General features: G+C 36.7%; 1 protein-coding gene across 1 annotated transcript; it reads left to right on the forward strand.

Moving 5' to 3' along the window:
* The first annotated feature begins 1,226 nt into the window (after positions 1 to 1,226).
* arhgap20 (Rho GTPase activating protein 20) lies at positions 1,227 to 10,616 on the forward strand. Its single transcript, XM_056260750.1, has 15 exons — positions 1,227 to 1,540; positions 2,605 to 2,681; positions 3,882 to 4,049; positions 5,150 to 5,299; positions 5,579 to 5,620; positions 5,736 to 5,820; positions 5,907 to 5,984; positions 6,095 to 6,161; positions 6,278 to 6,436; positions 6,842 to 7,023; positions 7,395 to 7,559; positions 8,059 to 8,189; positions 8,378 to 8,558; positions 8,687 to 8,798; positions 9,508 to 10,616. The coding sequence occupies exons 1-15, from the start codon at positions 1,466 to 1,468 to the stop codon at positions 10,614 to 10,616; spliced, it is 2,781 nt and encodes a 926-aa protein (XP_056116725.1). The 5' UTR covers positions 1,227 to 1,465.
* Positions 10,617 to 10,963: the final 347 nt, after the last annotated feature.

Here is a 10,963-nt window from a genome sequence, read left to right on the forward strand (position 1 = left end):
ATTGATTGATTGATTGATTGATATGTATAGTTATTAGTGTATGTTCTCTGTATGTGTATCTCTCTGTGAAATGAGGGTTTTTGATGATAACATTGTGTTGTATTCTCTATACCGTACATATACATTTCAAACTGATATAAATGGTATAGCGTTAAAATGCAATTGTCACAACTGTCACGTACAAGTGGGAACACCTTATATTCTGGACCTACCCTTTCAGACACGTGAAATTCTCTACACATTCTTTCTCCATCTCTTCTTTATCTTTGTACACGATTCCTGACAACTCCCTCTTTTCTTTGTTCTCTCTGTCTGATTACATATTTGCTTTAATAGATTGATTGACATATCTGACATGTTTATATATCTGCTGATTTCAGAAGAATTTTTTGAAGATAAATGTTAATGATTTTCACCAACAGGAAGGGAAATCTTCAAAACAATGATTATAGGTCGCTATCTCATATTGTTCTTTAATCTGACAGATGAAAACACTCTAATATAGCTGTTTCTGTCTATACAGTCAAAGCAGTAAATACAATTTTGTGACAGACGTGTGTAGCTTAAATATTCTCAGATTATGATTTTTTATTTTATTTACATCAATATAATTGTTTTCTCAGTTTTGATGTTGGCATAGTTACTGCATTTTTGACTTCATAGTTCAGAGGACTGTGTTTTACTTTAGAATCAGTATAACAGGTCAGCAGAGCAGAGGTGTATGAAGGCCTCATTTCTCATTTATGACATTTTTTTATTTTCTTTGCAAAAGTCTTAGACAAAGACTTACAAAATGCAGCAGTATAAACCGTAGCTGGACAAAATCAGACAAAAATCAGAATACATAATGGACAGTCTGATGGAGTACAGTGAGGACAGGACGATTACAGTTTGAGCAACCGTCAATCAAACTGGCGAGATCTGGTGAGAAAAGAGGCTTAGGTTTGTCTGACCATTTACTCATCCAAAAAAGGAGGGGGCAGGGTATGAGGATAAACTGGCTTAGGATTTACTATACAGAAATATTCAATAGATTCTTCTGAAAATATTTGTCAGAATATCTTATTTCCTAAAGACAAACAGCTATAATTGCAGAGAGTTGTTCCAAAAAGTATAAACATGCTCAACTCTGTCAAAACTACAGCCATATGTTGTATAGACAGACCTATATCTCATTATGTTCCAAGATCCCGCCTCCTAAATCCTCCCCCTGCTGCTCAGAGACACAGACATAATCTTCCATCTTTCAGAGAGGAAAGACAAATACATTGCTCTGATAAATCAAACTGTGGAGCTTGAGAGGAGAATAGGACAGCTGAACACACCCCTGGATTTTGTATTTCTTCCTCTCTAAAAGGACAGCATTAAGTGAAGATTACCCCAATAGTGCAGGTGATGATATGGAAGCATTGGTCTGATCAGTTCTCTAAATCACCTCCACAATCTTTTTACTTGGATTTTGACTATGGGACCACTGCATGAACCAGGATGGCAGAAGAGAAGCCGAACCAAAAGTTGTGGGGAATACCAGCACTCCAACGTAAGTAAAGCAATAAACTGTAAACTGGTGTTTGATGGCTGTATCATCGACGATCATATACCAATACTGCAATGAGAAAAGTTATAAATAAAGGTAAACTAATAATGCAGCATACATAATGACATTGATTTGTTTTATGACCATCACATTGTTTTGCCAGATCCATTCACCAGGTCTGATGCACAACTGAATCTTCAGATTTCTATGATTGTATAGTTTAACAAAACACTGTGATTTTGATAAATAAGAGATGCAGCCAGCATGTTTTTTTTTTTTTTTTTTTTTTTTTACCTTTAATTACAAGTGTATATTGTCACCTCCTTCAAAAACATATTTTGAAGAATTAAGTTGGCCATTAACTTAATAAAACAGCAATATATATATATATATATATATATATATATATATATAAATAATTAAAAATAGCTGTTTATTGGTCTGTTTAGTCAGGGGTAATACACATTAATAATACATGGATAGAATTTTACAAAGTGCAAGTTTTAGCCACATTGTCTAATTTTCATTAACTACATTATAGTAATAATATCAGAGCCAAAGCCCTAGGGCTTCAACATACAGTACGGTGCCTTGGGCGACTGCTGATCAAAAATAAAACTTTTAAAAAATCAACAATAACCATAACTTATCCTGTGTATACAGTATATATAAACATAAACATAATAATAATTAAAACAATAAAAAGTAAATTACTTAATTCAGAAATTAACAAAAAAAAATAGAGGTTTTACAAAAAATGCAATATCATCAACACATACAATATCATCAACCCATTGTGCTACACAAATGATCAAGCTTCACAATCTTCTTCCACTACAAAACTAAGAAAATAAACAAATGGCCATATTTCATTTTAGTTACTCAATATCTTGTTTATTAAAATATTATATAAATATAATCAACAATTGATAATCAACACTTTTTTTTTACAACCGGGCTCATAAAACTGAATATCAGCATGCGTGATTACCTGTGTGTTATGTAATGCTGGTTATCACTCTTTTCCTTGTATTGTATTACATTGCTCTCTCTTATTCTTTCTTTAGAAGTCCTCTCAGCGCAGACAGTCGGCTCCCTCTATTATTCTCAGCAAAGCCCTTACAAAGTCAAAACCTGTCTCCAGGTATGATACCAATGGTTCATCTCCTGAACTTCTTTCCACAATATCACATCAAAATCTTTGAAAACTAAAAATGCATATATAACGCATATGATTTCAGTAAACATAAATATCAGACTGCATGGCCATATATTATTTTACAGTCTGTTTCAGTCTCAGTGGGCAGTTTGTTTCTCACTTCAACCACAATGTCACAGTCAGCGCTTGTGTGCATGCAAAAGGCTTCTGAATATATTTGCATTTTTAACACAATGAAGAGATGCTACCAAAACCAGACTGTGTGTGGTCTCACAACCAGCATCTGCATGTGTGTGAGTGTGTGAAAGAGACACAGAGAAACTGAGTTGTCTACCGTCAGACAGGCTGTCAGACAGGCTTGCCAGCAGCCATATCACCCTGTAGCCCAAGACTGGTTGCCCACTGAAGCTAAGCAGGGCTGAACTTGGTTAGTACCTGGATGGGAGACCTCCTGAGAAAAAACAGGTTGCTGCTGGAAGAGGTGTTAGTGAGGCCAGCAGAGGGTGCTCACCCTGTGGTCTGTGTGGGTCCTAACGCCCCAGTATGGTAATGGGGACACTATAATGTCAAAGAGCACCGTCCTTCGGATGAGACGTTAAACCGAGGCCCTGACTCTCTGTGGTCACAAAAAATCTTTCAAAAGAGTAGGGGTGTAACCCCGGCATCCTGGCCAAATTTGCCCAGTGGCCTCTGTCCATCATGGCCTCCTAATAATCCCCATATATATATATATATATACCAATTGGCTTCATCACTCTGTCTCCTCTCCACCAGTAAGCTGGTGTGTGGTGGGCGTTCTGGCGCAATATGGCTGCCGTCGCATCATCCAGGTGCATGCTGCACGCAGCACACTGGTGGTGGTTGAGGAGATTCCCCCTTCTATGTAAAGCGCTTTGAGTGCCGAGAAAAGCGCTATATAAATGTAATGAATTAAATTAAGAGTATGTGTACCTTCTGAAGTCTACTTTTGTCTGATGTTCAGCTGCAACACTAGAGCTAATTTTTCAATCAAGCACGTGAAAGAGCGATCAAGCCATGTTTAATTACAGACGGATCGATAAACTGAGCGTGTTTTCTTTTGGAAACATTGACGGGATGATGTCTGGCCATGGGAAATTGTCTGTATTTTGTGTGTATTTTCTGATGTTGTCAGTAATGTCTGTTTTTCTCTCATGTGTGTGTCAGGGATTGTGTATCTCAGGTTAGCCATGACACTTACGCCCTGATCCAGTCTCTGCTCACCCCAACGAGAAAGCTCATTTCCCAAAGCAATGTTCTACTACAGAGAGGCCTTCAGACCCAGGACAGATTCCTCATCCTTTTCACAGATATCCTCATCATCACCAAGGCCAAGTATGGAGGAGGAAAATAATACACTGAGGAGAAATCTTTTTTTTGTTGTTGAAATACACATCTTTTCCAAAGTTTTGGGTCAGTAAGTTAAAGGGATACTCCACTGTTTTTTCATATTAAACTGTTATTCCCTTTATTAGCACTTAACTTAGCCCAGTTAATTCATTAGGATCCAAGCAGAGAAGCGACCACACACCTCCACGTTTTCTCTATTTAAATACAGTTACACGAGTAGTGTAACTCGACAGAGAATGGTGACACAAAATAAAACGTTTTATTTTGTGTCACCATTCTTGGTCGAGTTACACTCGTGTAACTGTATTTAAATAGAGAAAACGTGGAGGTGTGTGGTCGCTTCTCTGCTTGGATCCTAATGAATGAACTGGGCTAAGTTAAGTGCTATCAAAGTTTCGCCGCAAGAGCGATTGAGTGCACGCACTGAGACGAGAGAGGTATGTATCAACTCGTCTTAGTTAAGGGAATAACATAGTTTAAACTTTAACATGAAAAAATGGTGGAGTATCCCTTTAAGAAGTCATATACTTACAAGGATGCAAGGATTACAAGGATTGGACTACAGTAAACAGGTTTTCTATTTGAATAGTACATTTTAAAGTGTAATTTATTCATGTGATGGCAAAGCTGAATTCTCAGCATCATTACTCCAGTCTTCAGTGTGACATGATCTCTCAGAAATCATTGTAATATGCTGATTTGGCAATTAAGAAACATTTCTTATTATTATAATGCTGAAAACACTGCTTAATATTAATATATATTAATATAATTACTCTTAATATAATATTTTTAATATTTTTGTGGAAACCGTGATACATTTTTTTCAGAATTCACAAGTTCAAAATAACAGCATTATTTAAAAATAGAAATAATACATTGTACGATAACTTAATAAATTTTACTTTTTAGTCTATTTGTATCAGTTTAATGCATATTTGCTGGATAAAAGTATTAATTTCTTAAACAACAACAACAAAATGTACTGACCCCAAACTTTTTGAGTGTACAGAGCTATACAATTAATGTGGATGGTATAGTTCTGATAATTTGGTCTTGGAATAATTTGGCATGCTTTTTTTCAGGTCAGTAATGCAGGTGAAGCAGAAGGCGTGTGTGCGTGTGAGTGAGATGTGGACAGCCAGCTGTGTGGATGAGGTGTGTGAGGCCATTACTGATTCAGAGAGGAGCTTCGTCATGGGCTGGCCAACTTACAACTGTGTGGCTACATTCAGGTACACACACACACACACACACACACACACACACACACACACACACACACACACACACACACACACACACACACACACACACACACAGACACAGACACAGACACACACACACACACACACACACACACACACACACACACACACACACACACACACACACAAACACACAAACAAACACAAACAAACAAACAAACAAGCAAACACACACACACACAAACAAACACACACGATTTTGCTGGTTAAAATTGTTTTTGTGTGTGTGTGTGTGTGTGTGTGTAGCACTTCAGAAGAGAAAGACAGGTGGCTGTCTCTCATTGAAAGGTCAGTTATTGTTATTTTAGGCCTACTTATTTTACTTTACTTTATAAAATAATAATAATACAAAAAAGGAAATAAACACTTTTATCCAAATTTCTCTCTACCCTTTTTTAATAAGTTGTATAAAAGAAGAGAAAACGTGTGACGATCCAAAGATGATTCCACTCAAGATATTTGCAAAGGATGTTGGAAACTGTGCATATGTAAGTACTGGTTGTCTTGTGCTCTTAAAATGATGTATTGTAGCTTTAATGTGTAAATGAACGAGAATTCGATTTTGTCTCTCAAGGCGAAGACTCTTTTGATCAGCAACACAGACTGTACCTCTGATGTCATTAGCACAGCACTGCAACAGTTTGGTCTTTCGGTAAGTTAACACTGCACTATATACATTTACAATTATAATTAGAAATAAATGTCTAATTATTATTGTTGATTTATTATTACCTTATTGATTGCTTTTGTCTTTGTACACAGGGTGGAATAAAAGATTATAAGTTGTGGGTATGTTCAAAACAAGATGAAACTCCATACCCTTTAATTGGTAAGATTTTTTTATTCTCATATTATCAAAGCAATCAAACATTTTAACTAGATTAAATGTGATACTTTTCCTGCACAGTAGCCTACCTGTTTGTAAGGGGCTGTTTGTTCCACCAGGTCACGAGTTTCCTTATGGCATAAAGATGAGCCACATTCGCCTGTTGCAGCAAGATGCAGTGACATCATCCTACAGCCAGATGGCGCTTGTACCTATTGATGCTCACTGCCAGTTCTTCCTGAGGCCTAGTCGTAGTCAAATAAAAAACACCCTCACAGGTGAGATATGGCCACCATACTACTTGTTCAGTTTTTTTTTAGTATGCTATAGTATGATATTTTTGTATGAATGAAATAACCAACTCTATTTTACTTACTGAGTAAACAGTAGAGAACATTTTAAAAACAGTATTTTAATTTCCCTCTGCAGTAATGGCAGTCTATCAGCTCACACACATCTATGTCAAAATAAATAAAGTCTGACCATATTAACATTAAGCCATACATTCTACAAATACCTACCTTATGGAATAGATTTTGGCTTCAAATCAACAGCTTGTTCCCCATCAGATGTGTTCTGATACTCACCAATCCCTCACCCCCAAAACTAACACATACACAATGTCTTGAAACATAACTGCCTCTTTTCTTGCTGGCCTATCTTGCATACATTTCTCCTAGCAGAGCAGAAAAGTAGCAGGAGGAGGATGTCTCTTATTAGCTGGGCATTTAAACGAAGCCCCAGCGTTGAACAGGCTTTCCAGTCAGAATCTCCCGTCCACACCATTACTCCGGGTTCTGGTCATCTGTTTGGTCGGCCGCTCAGTGAAGTGATAATTGACAATACCCTGCCATCACCCATTGTGGTAGGTACTGTATGTACTAAAAAAACCTAAAATTTTAGGCAGTTAAAAAGGAGATGGGTGAATCTGATTGTAATATGCTTTAATAATATATATTGTACCAATTCTTAAACTTCATAACATTGAGAATGATTGACTGTTGCAGTATAATACTAAACATTAAGATTGTTATATTACAGTATATAACTGAAAAGCTGTATACCATTATTATTAAATAATGTTGAAAAGAACTAGAATAAGAAAAGTTCTTATTACTGTAGCTTATGAAAAATCTTTAAAAACAATATTAAAATATCATATAATTACAATAATTTACAATAACAGTATTAAAATAATAGTATTAATAGTAATAAAACCACCTGCTCTTTTTAAAGGATATGCTGAAGTGTTTGTGCAGCGAGGGGGCCGTGACTCGTGGTATATTCCGGCGCTCTGCCGGAGCGAAGGTCTGCCGAGAACTGAGGAAAAAACTGGATTCTGGTGACTATGGAGAGCCACTGAGTGGAGAATCTGTACTGGTTACCGCTGCAGTGTTTAAGGTAAATAAGGGGAAGGTGTGAATGTATGTACACTGTTAAAATGTTTGGGGTGTGTAATTTTTTTTAATCTTTTTGAAAGAAAAGTCATTTATGCTTACCAAGGCTGCATTTATTTAATAAAAAATACAATTAAAACAGTAATGTTGTGAAATATTATATTATTTCAATTTACTACTGCTAAAATTCAGCATCATTACTCCAGTCTTCAGTGTCACATGTTCCTTCAGAAATCATTCTAGTATGCTGATTTGGTGCTCAACAAATGAACAGCATTTCAAAAGAGCAGCATTTTTTTGAAATAGAAATCTTTTGTAAACTTAAAATAAATGACTTTACTGTCAAGATTGATCAAATTAATGCATCCTTGCTGAATAAAAAGTATTACTTTCTTAAAATAAAAAACCCCACTGACCTCAAACTTTTGAACATTAGTGTAACTCTTTTTAGCACATATTTTATGGCAACTCGGTGTTCTCATATCTGTGCATCTGATTGGTAGGATTTCTTACGCAATATACCTGGCAGCCTGCTGTGTGAGGATCTCTATGAGCAATGGCTTCAAGCAGTGGAGCAAGATGGAGAAAGAGATGGTCTCATGATGGAGAGGAACATGGTTCAGGAAGTTCAGAGGTAATGTTCTAGTAACACTAGATTAGTTTTTGTAATGCTAGTGTACTCAGTTAATAGGGATAAAACCTTGCTAATGATGGATCAGGGCCATGATTATTACTGCACACCTTAAGCAGATTAAGGTTTAGTAGCCAATTTCCTGTAGGTGTATGTTTTTTTAGATGTCTTGATTCTGCCCACATTCACAGGCTTGTTCAGCTCTTGCCTAAAGAGAATGTCCTGCTGCTGAGAAACATCATAGCGATGCTGTACCATATACAACTCAGTGCTGAGCACAACCAGATGAACTCTTTTAATCTGGCTGTGTGTATAGCACATAGCTGTCTGTGGAATAGCAATCAACAATCCCAGGAAAAAGACGCCAAAAAGGTGAGCATGCTTTATTATTACCAATTTATTATAATATTTGCGGAGTACAGGAGTATCCGCTTAAATTGTCATTACATTTCAAAGAACAGGAAAATGTAAATGTAATAGCAAATTTAATCTGTACACAGGTGTGTGACATTGTGCGTGTCTTGATTGACAACTGCTGTGCGCTGTTTGGGGATGAAATTATAACCCTCTTAAAGGATTTGACTGAAGATAATAGAAGCAACCACGGATCAGGTTACTATAATTACAATCATACTTCACAATCACATACACACCAATACAAAACTCAAAACTACACTATAATGTTTTGTCAGCCTAAAAAAGTGCTTTAGCTAAAGTAACTGCTTTTTAAGTCAATAATATTAGTTAATATGACTAAATCACCCTGGAAAAAAAAGATTTAACACTTGTTTAAAAAAATAAAACTATATAAAACTTTATTAAATTCTTTATTAAAAAATGTGTTGCATTTGTTTAGATGTTCATCATCAATGTTACAAATCCTGGCTCCAGTGCTAAAAACAATGTGGTGTTTAAAGCATATTCTTTACCCAGTGTTATTTTAGAATTATTTATTAACAATATTTTAAATGAGCTTTTTTTAGTTTAGGTTTTAATTTTATGTACTTTTGACATCTTAATTTTAATCTTAAGTTTCTATTTTGCTTTCATTTATTTTTAGATTTAGTAATTTAGGTACTTCAACTTATTTTACATCAGTTAGCTGCCAAGATAACATTTCTTTTTAACTTTGATGTCTAATATTTATATTTTATTTCAGCTTTCAATTAACCATTTTTTAAGAATCGGTTTAGTTTTAGTAAACATTATCAACACTGCCTTTACCTAAAATGACCTGAAGATCTGAACAAGGGTCAAATCAGTTCAAAATAACTTCTTAAAGTAAGAAGTTTTTACATTTCTTTTCTCTTTCTGCCTCTAGTTGGGTCCCTGCAGCAGATGTCAGACTCAGGTTATGAGAGTCTCAAGAATGAGGTAAATACTGACACGGAGGATATTTCTAAGACCCGTCCTCTTAAAGACAGTCGTAGTATGGATTGTGACCTTGAATGTCCAGAAAACAACCTGGCGTCTCTCAACCCACTGGCACAAATCAGGAACTTTACACCAGCTGTGCGTCAACCCCAATCCCTTATATTACACAGGCACTCCATGCCTACCATTGCTTTGATTTCTCATGAGCAGAAAGAAACCTCAGAAAGTGGAAAATATCAAGAGTTTGAGAGACCTGATGAGGTCAATGATAACACAACTTTTTTGGAACACAACTTCAAGCAACTGAATTTCATGAGAGTAAAACAAACTTCACCGACCTCCAGTGTATCATCCCCAGTAACGTCACCAACAGGCTCATCTCTGAGTTCAATGGACAATCCCTTTTCTCCTCAGAGCTCTCCAGCCAGGGGACAGTCTGATTGGCTTGCTCTAAACAACACAGATTACCAACACCCAATCACCTCGCCGAAGGAGAAACAGTGTCAAGCACATCATCAGAGGAACGTTGCTGAAATTGAGGGGGGTTTACAGCCAAAAGTGACCAAAAATCCTCCTCCTTATCAGCAGGCCTTACAACAGCTGAATAGAAAACTATTCTCACAGACTCCCACTCGAACGCCTGAGAAAACCACAGGGCAGCTACATAAAGGAAAAGGGCTTTTCTACAAGGGGCCCAGGAGCCCCACACACGGCCCTTTAGGAGACCACCAGGTGTCCCCTGCTCCTCAGACCTTCAGGTTTGCCGATCAAACCAAGACAGAAGAGGAGGTCAAGCTACCACAGAGTGTGTTTTATGGACAGAGCTGCAAGTTGACGGTGCACAGTGTCAAGGGACAGAATGCCGGTTCGAAGTCTAGCAAAATCAACGGGCAGCAGTTGAGGTTTAAAGCACTTGATTCGCACCCCTCCTCCGGGAAAATAGTTGGGGACTGCTTTATGGATACTTCCCCTCTCGGAGAGGGGCTGACAGACAACCAGGCTATTGGGAGAGGCCGCAGGCTCAGCTGTTGCAGTAGCAGCCAGTGGGTTGTGTGAAGCCAATTGGAACAGTTATGTTTAAAAACAGCACATAAACACTGGGATACCAACTAATTATAATAACCTGCAGTTTCTTATAATCAACAATAACATGCTCCATATTACAGAATTATTTCATTTTTAGGGATATTTGAGCTATTTTGCTAATTTTTGTTATTTAAATCCTAAGTAAAGCGTTTTTGAGCCTTTTTTTGTAAATATTCATGAGCATATTTGAGTAATATTCATGATCATAAGAACAATATGCATGAGATTGCATTTACTTAAAATAACCTGATGAAAGTGAAACTTAAGGATTTAGACAGAACACTCACACATTCACAGAATCCCCTTTTCAGAATTAC

This window comes from Rhinichthys klamathensis, unplaced genomic scaffold (genome assembly GCF_029890125.1).
Source record: "Rhinichthys klamathensis goyatoka isolate OS25496 unplaced genomic scaffold, OSU_Roscu_1.1 h1tg000177l_1, whole genome shotgun sequence".
Classification (NCBI taxonomy): Eukaryota; Metazoa; Chordata; class Actinopteri; order Cypriniformes; family Leuciscidae; genus Rhinichthys; species Rhinichthys klamathensis.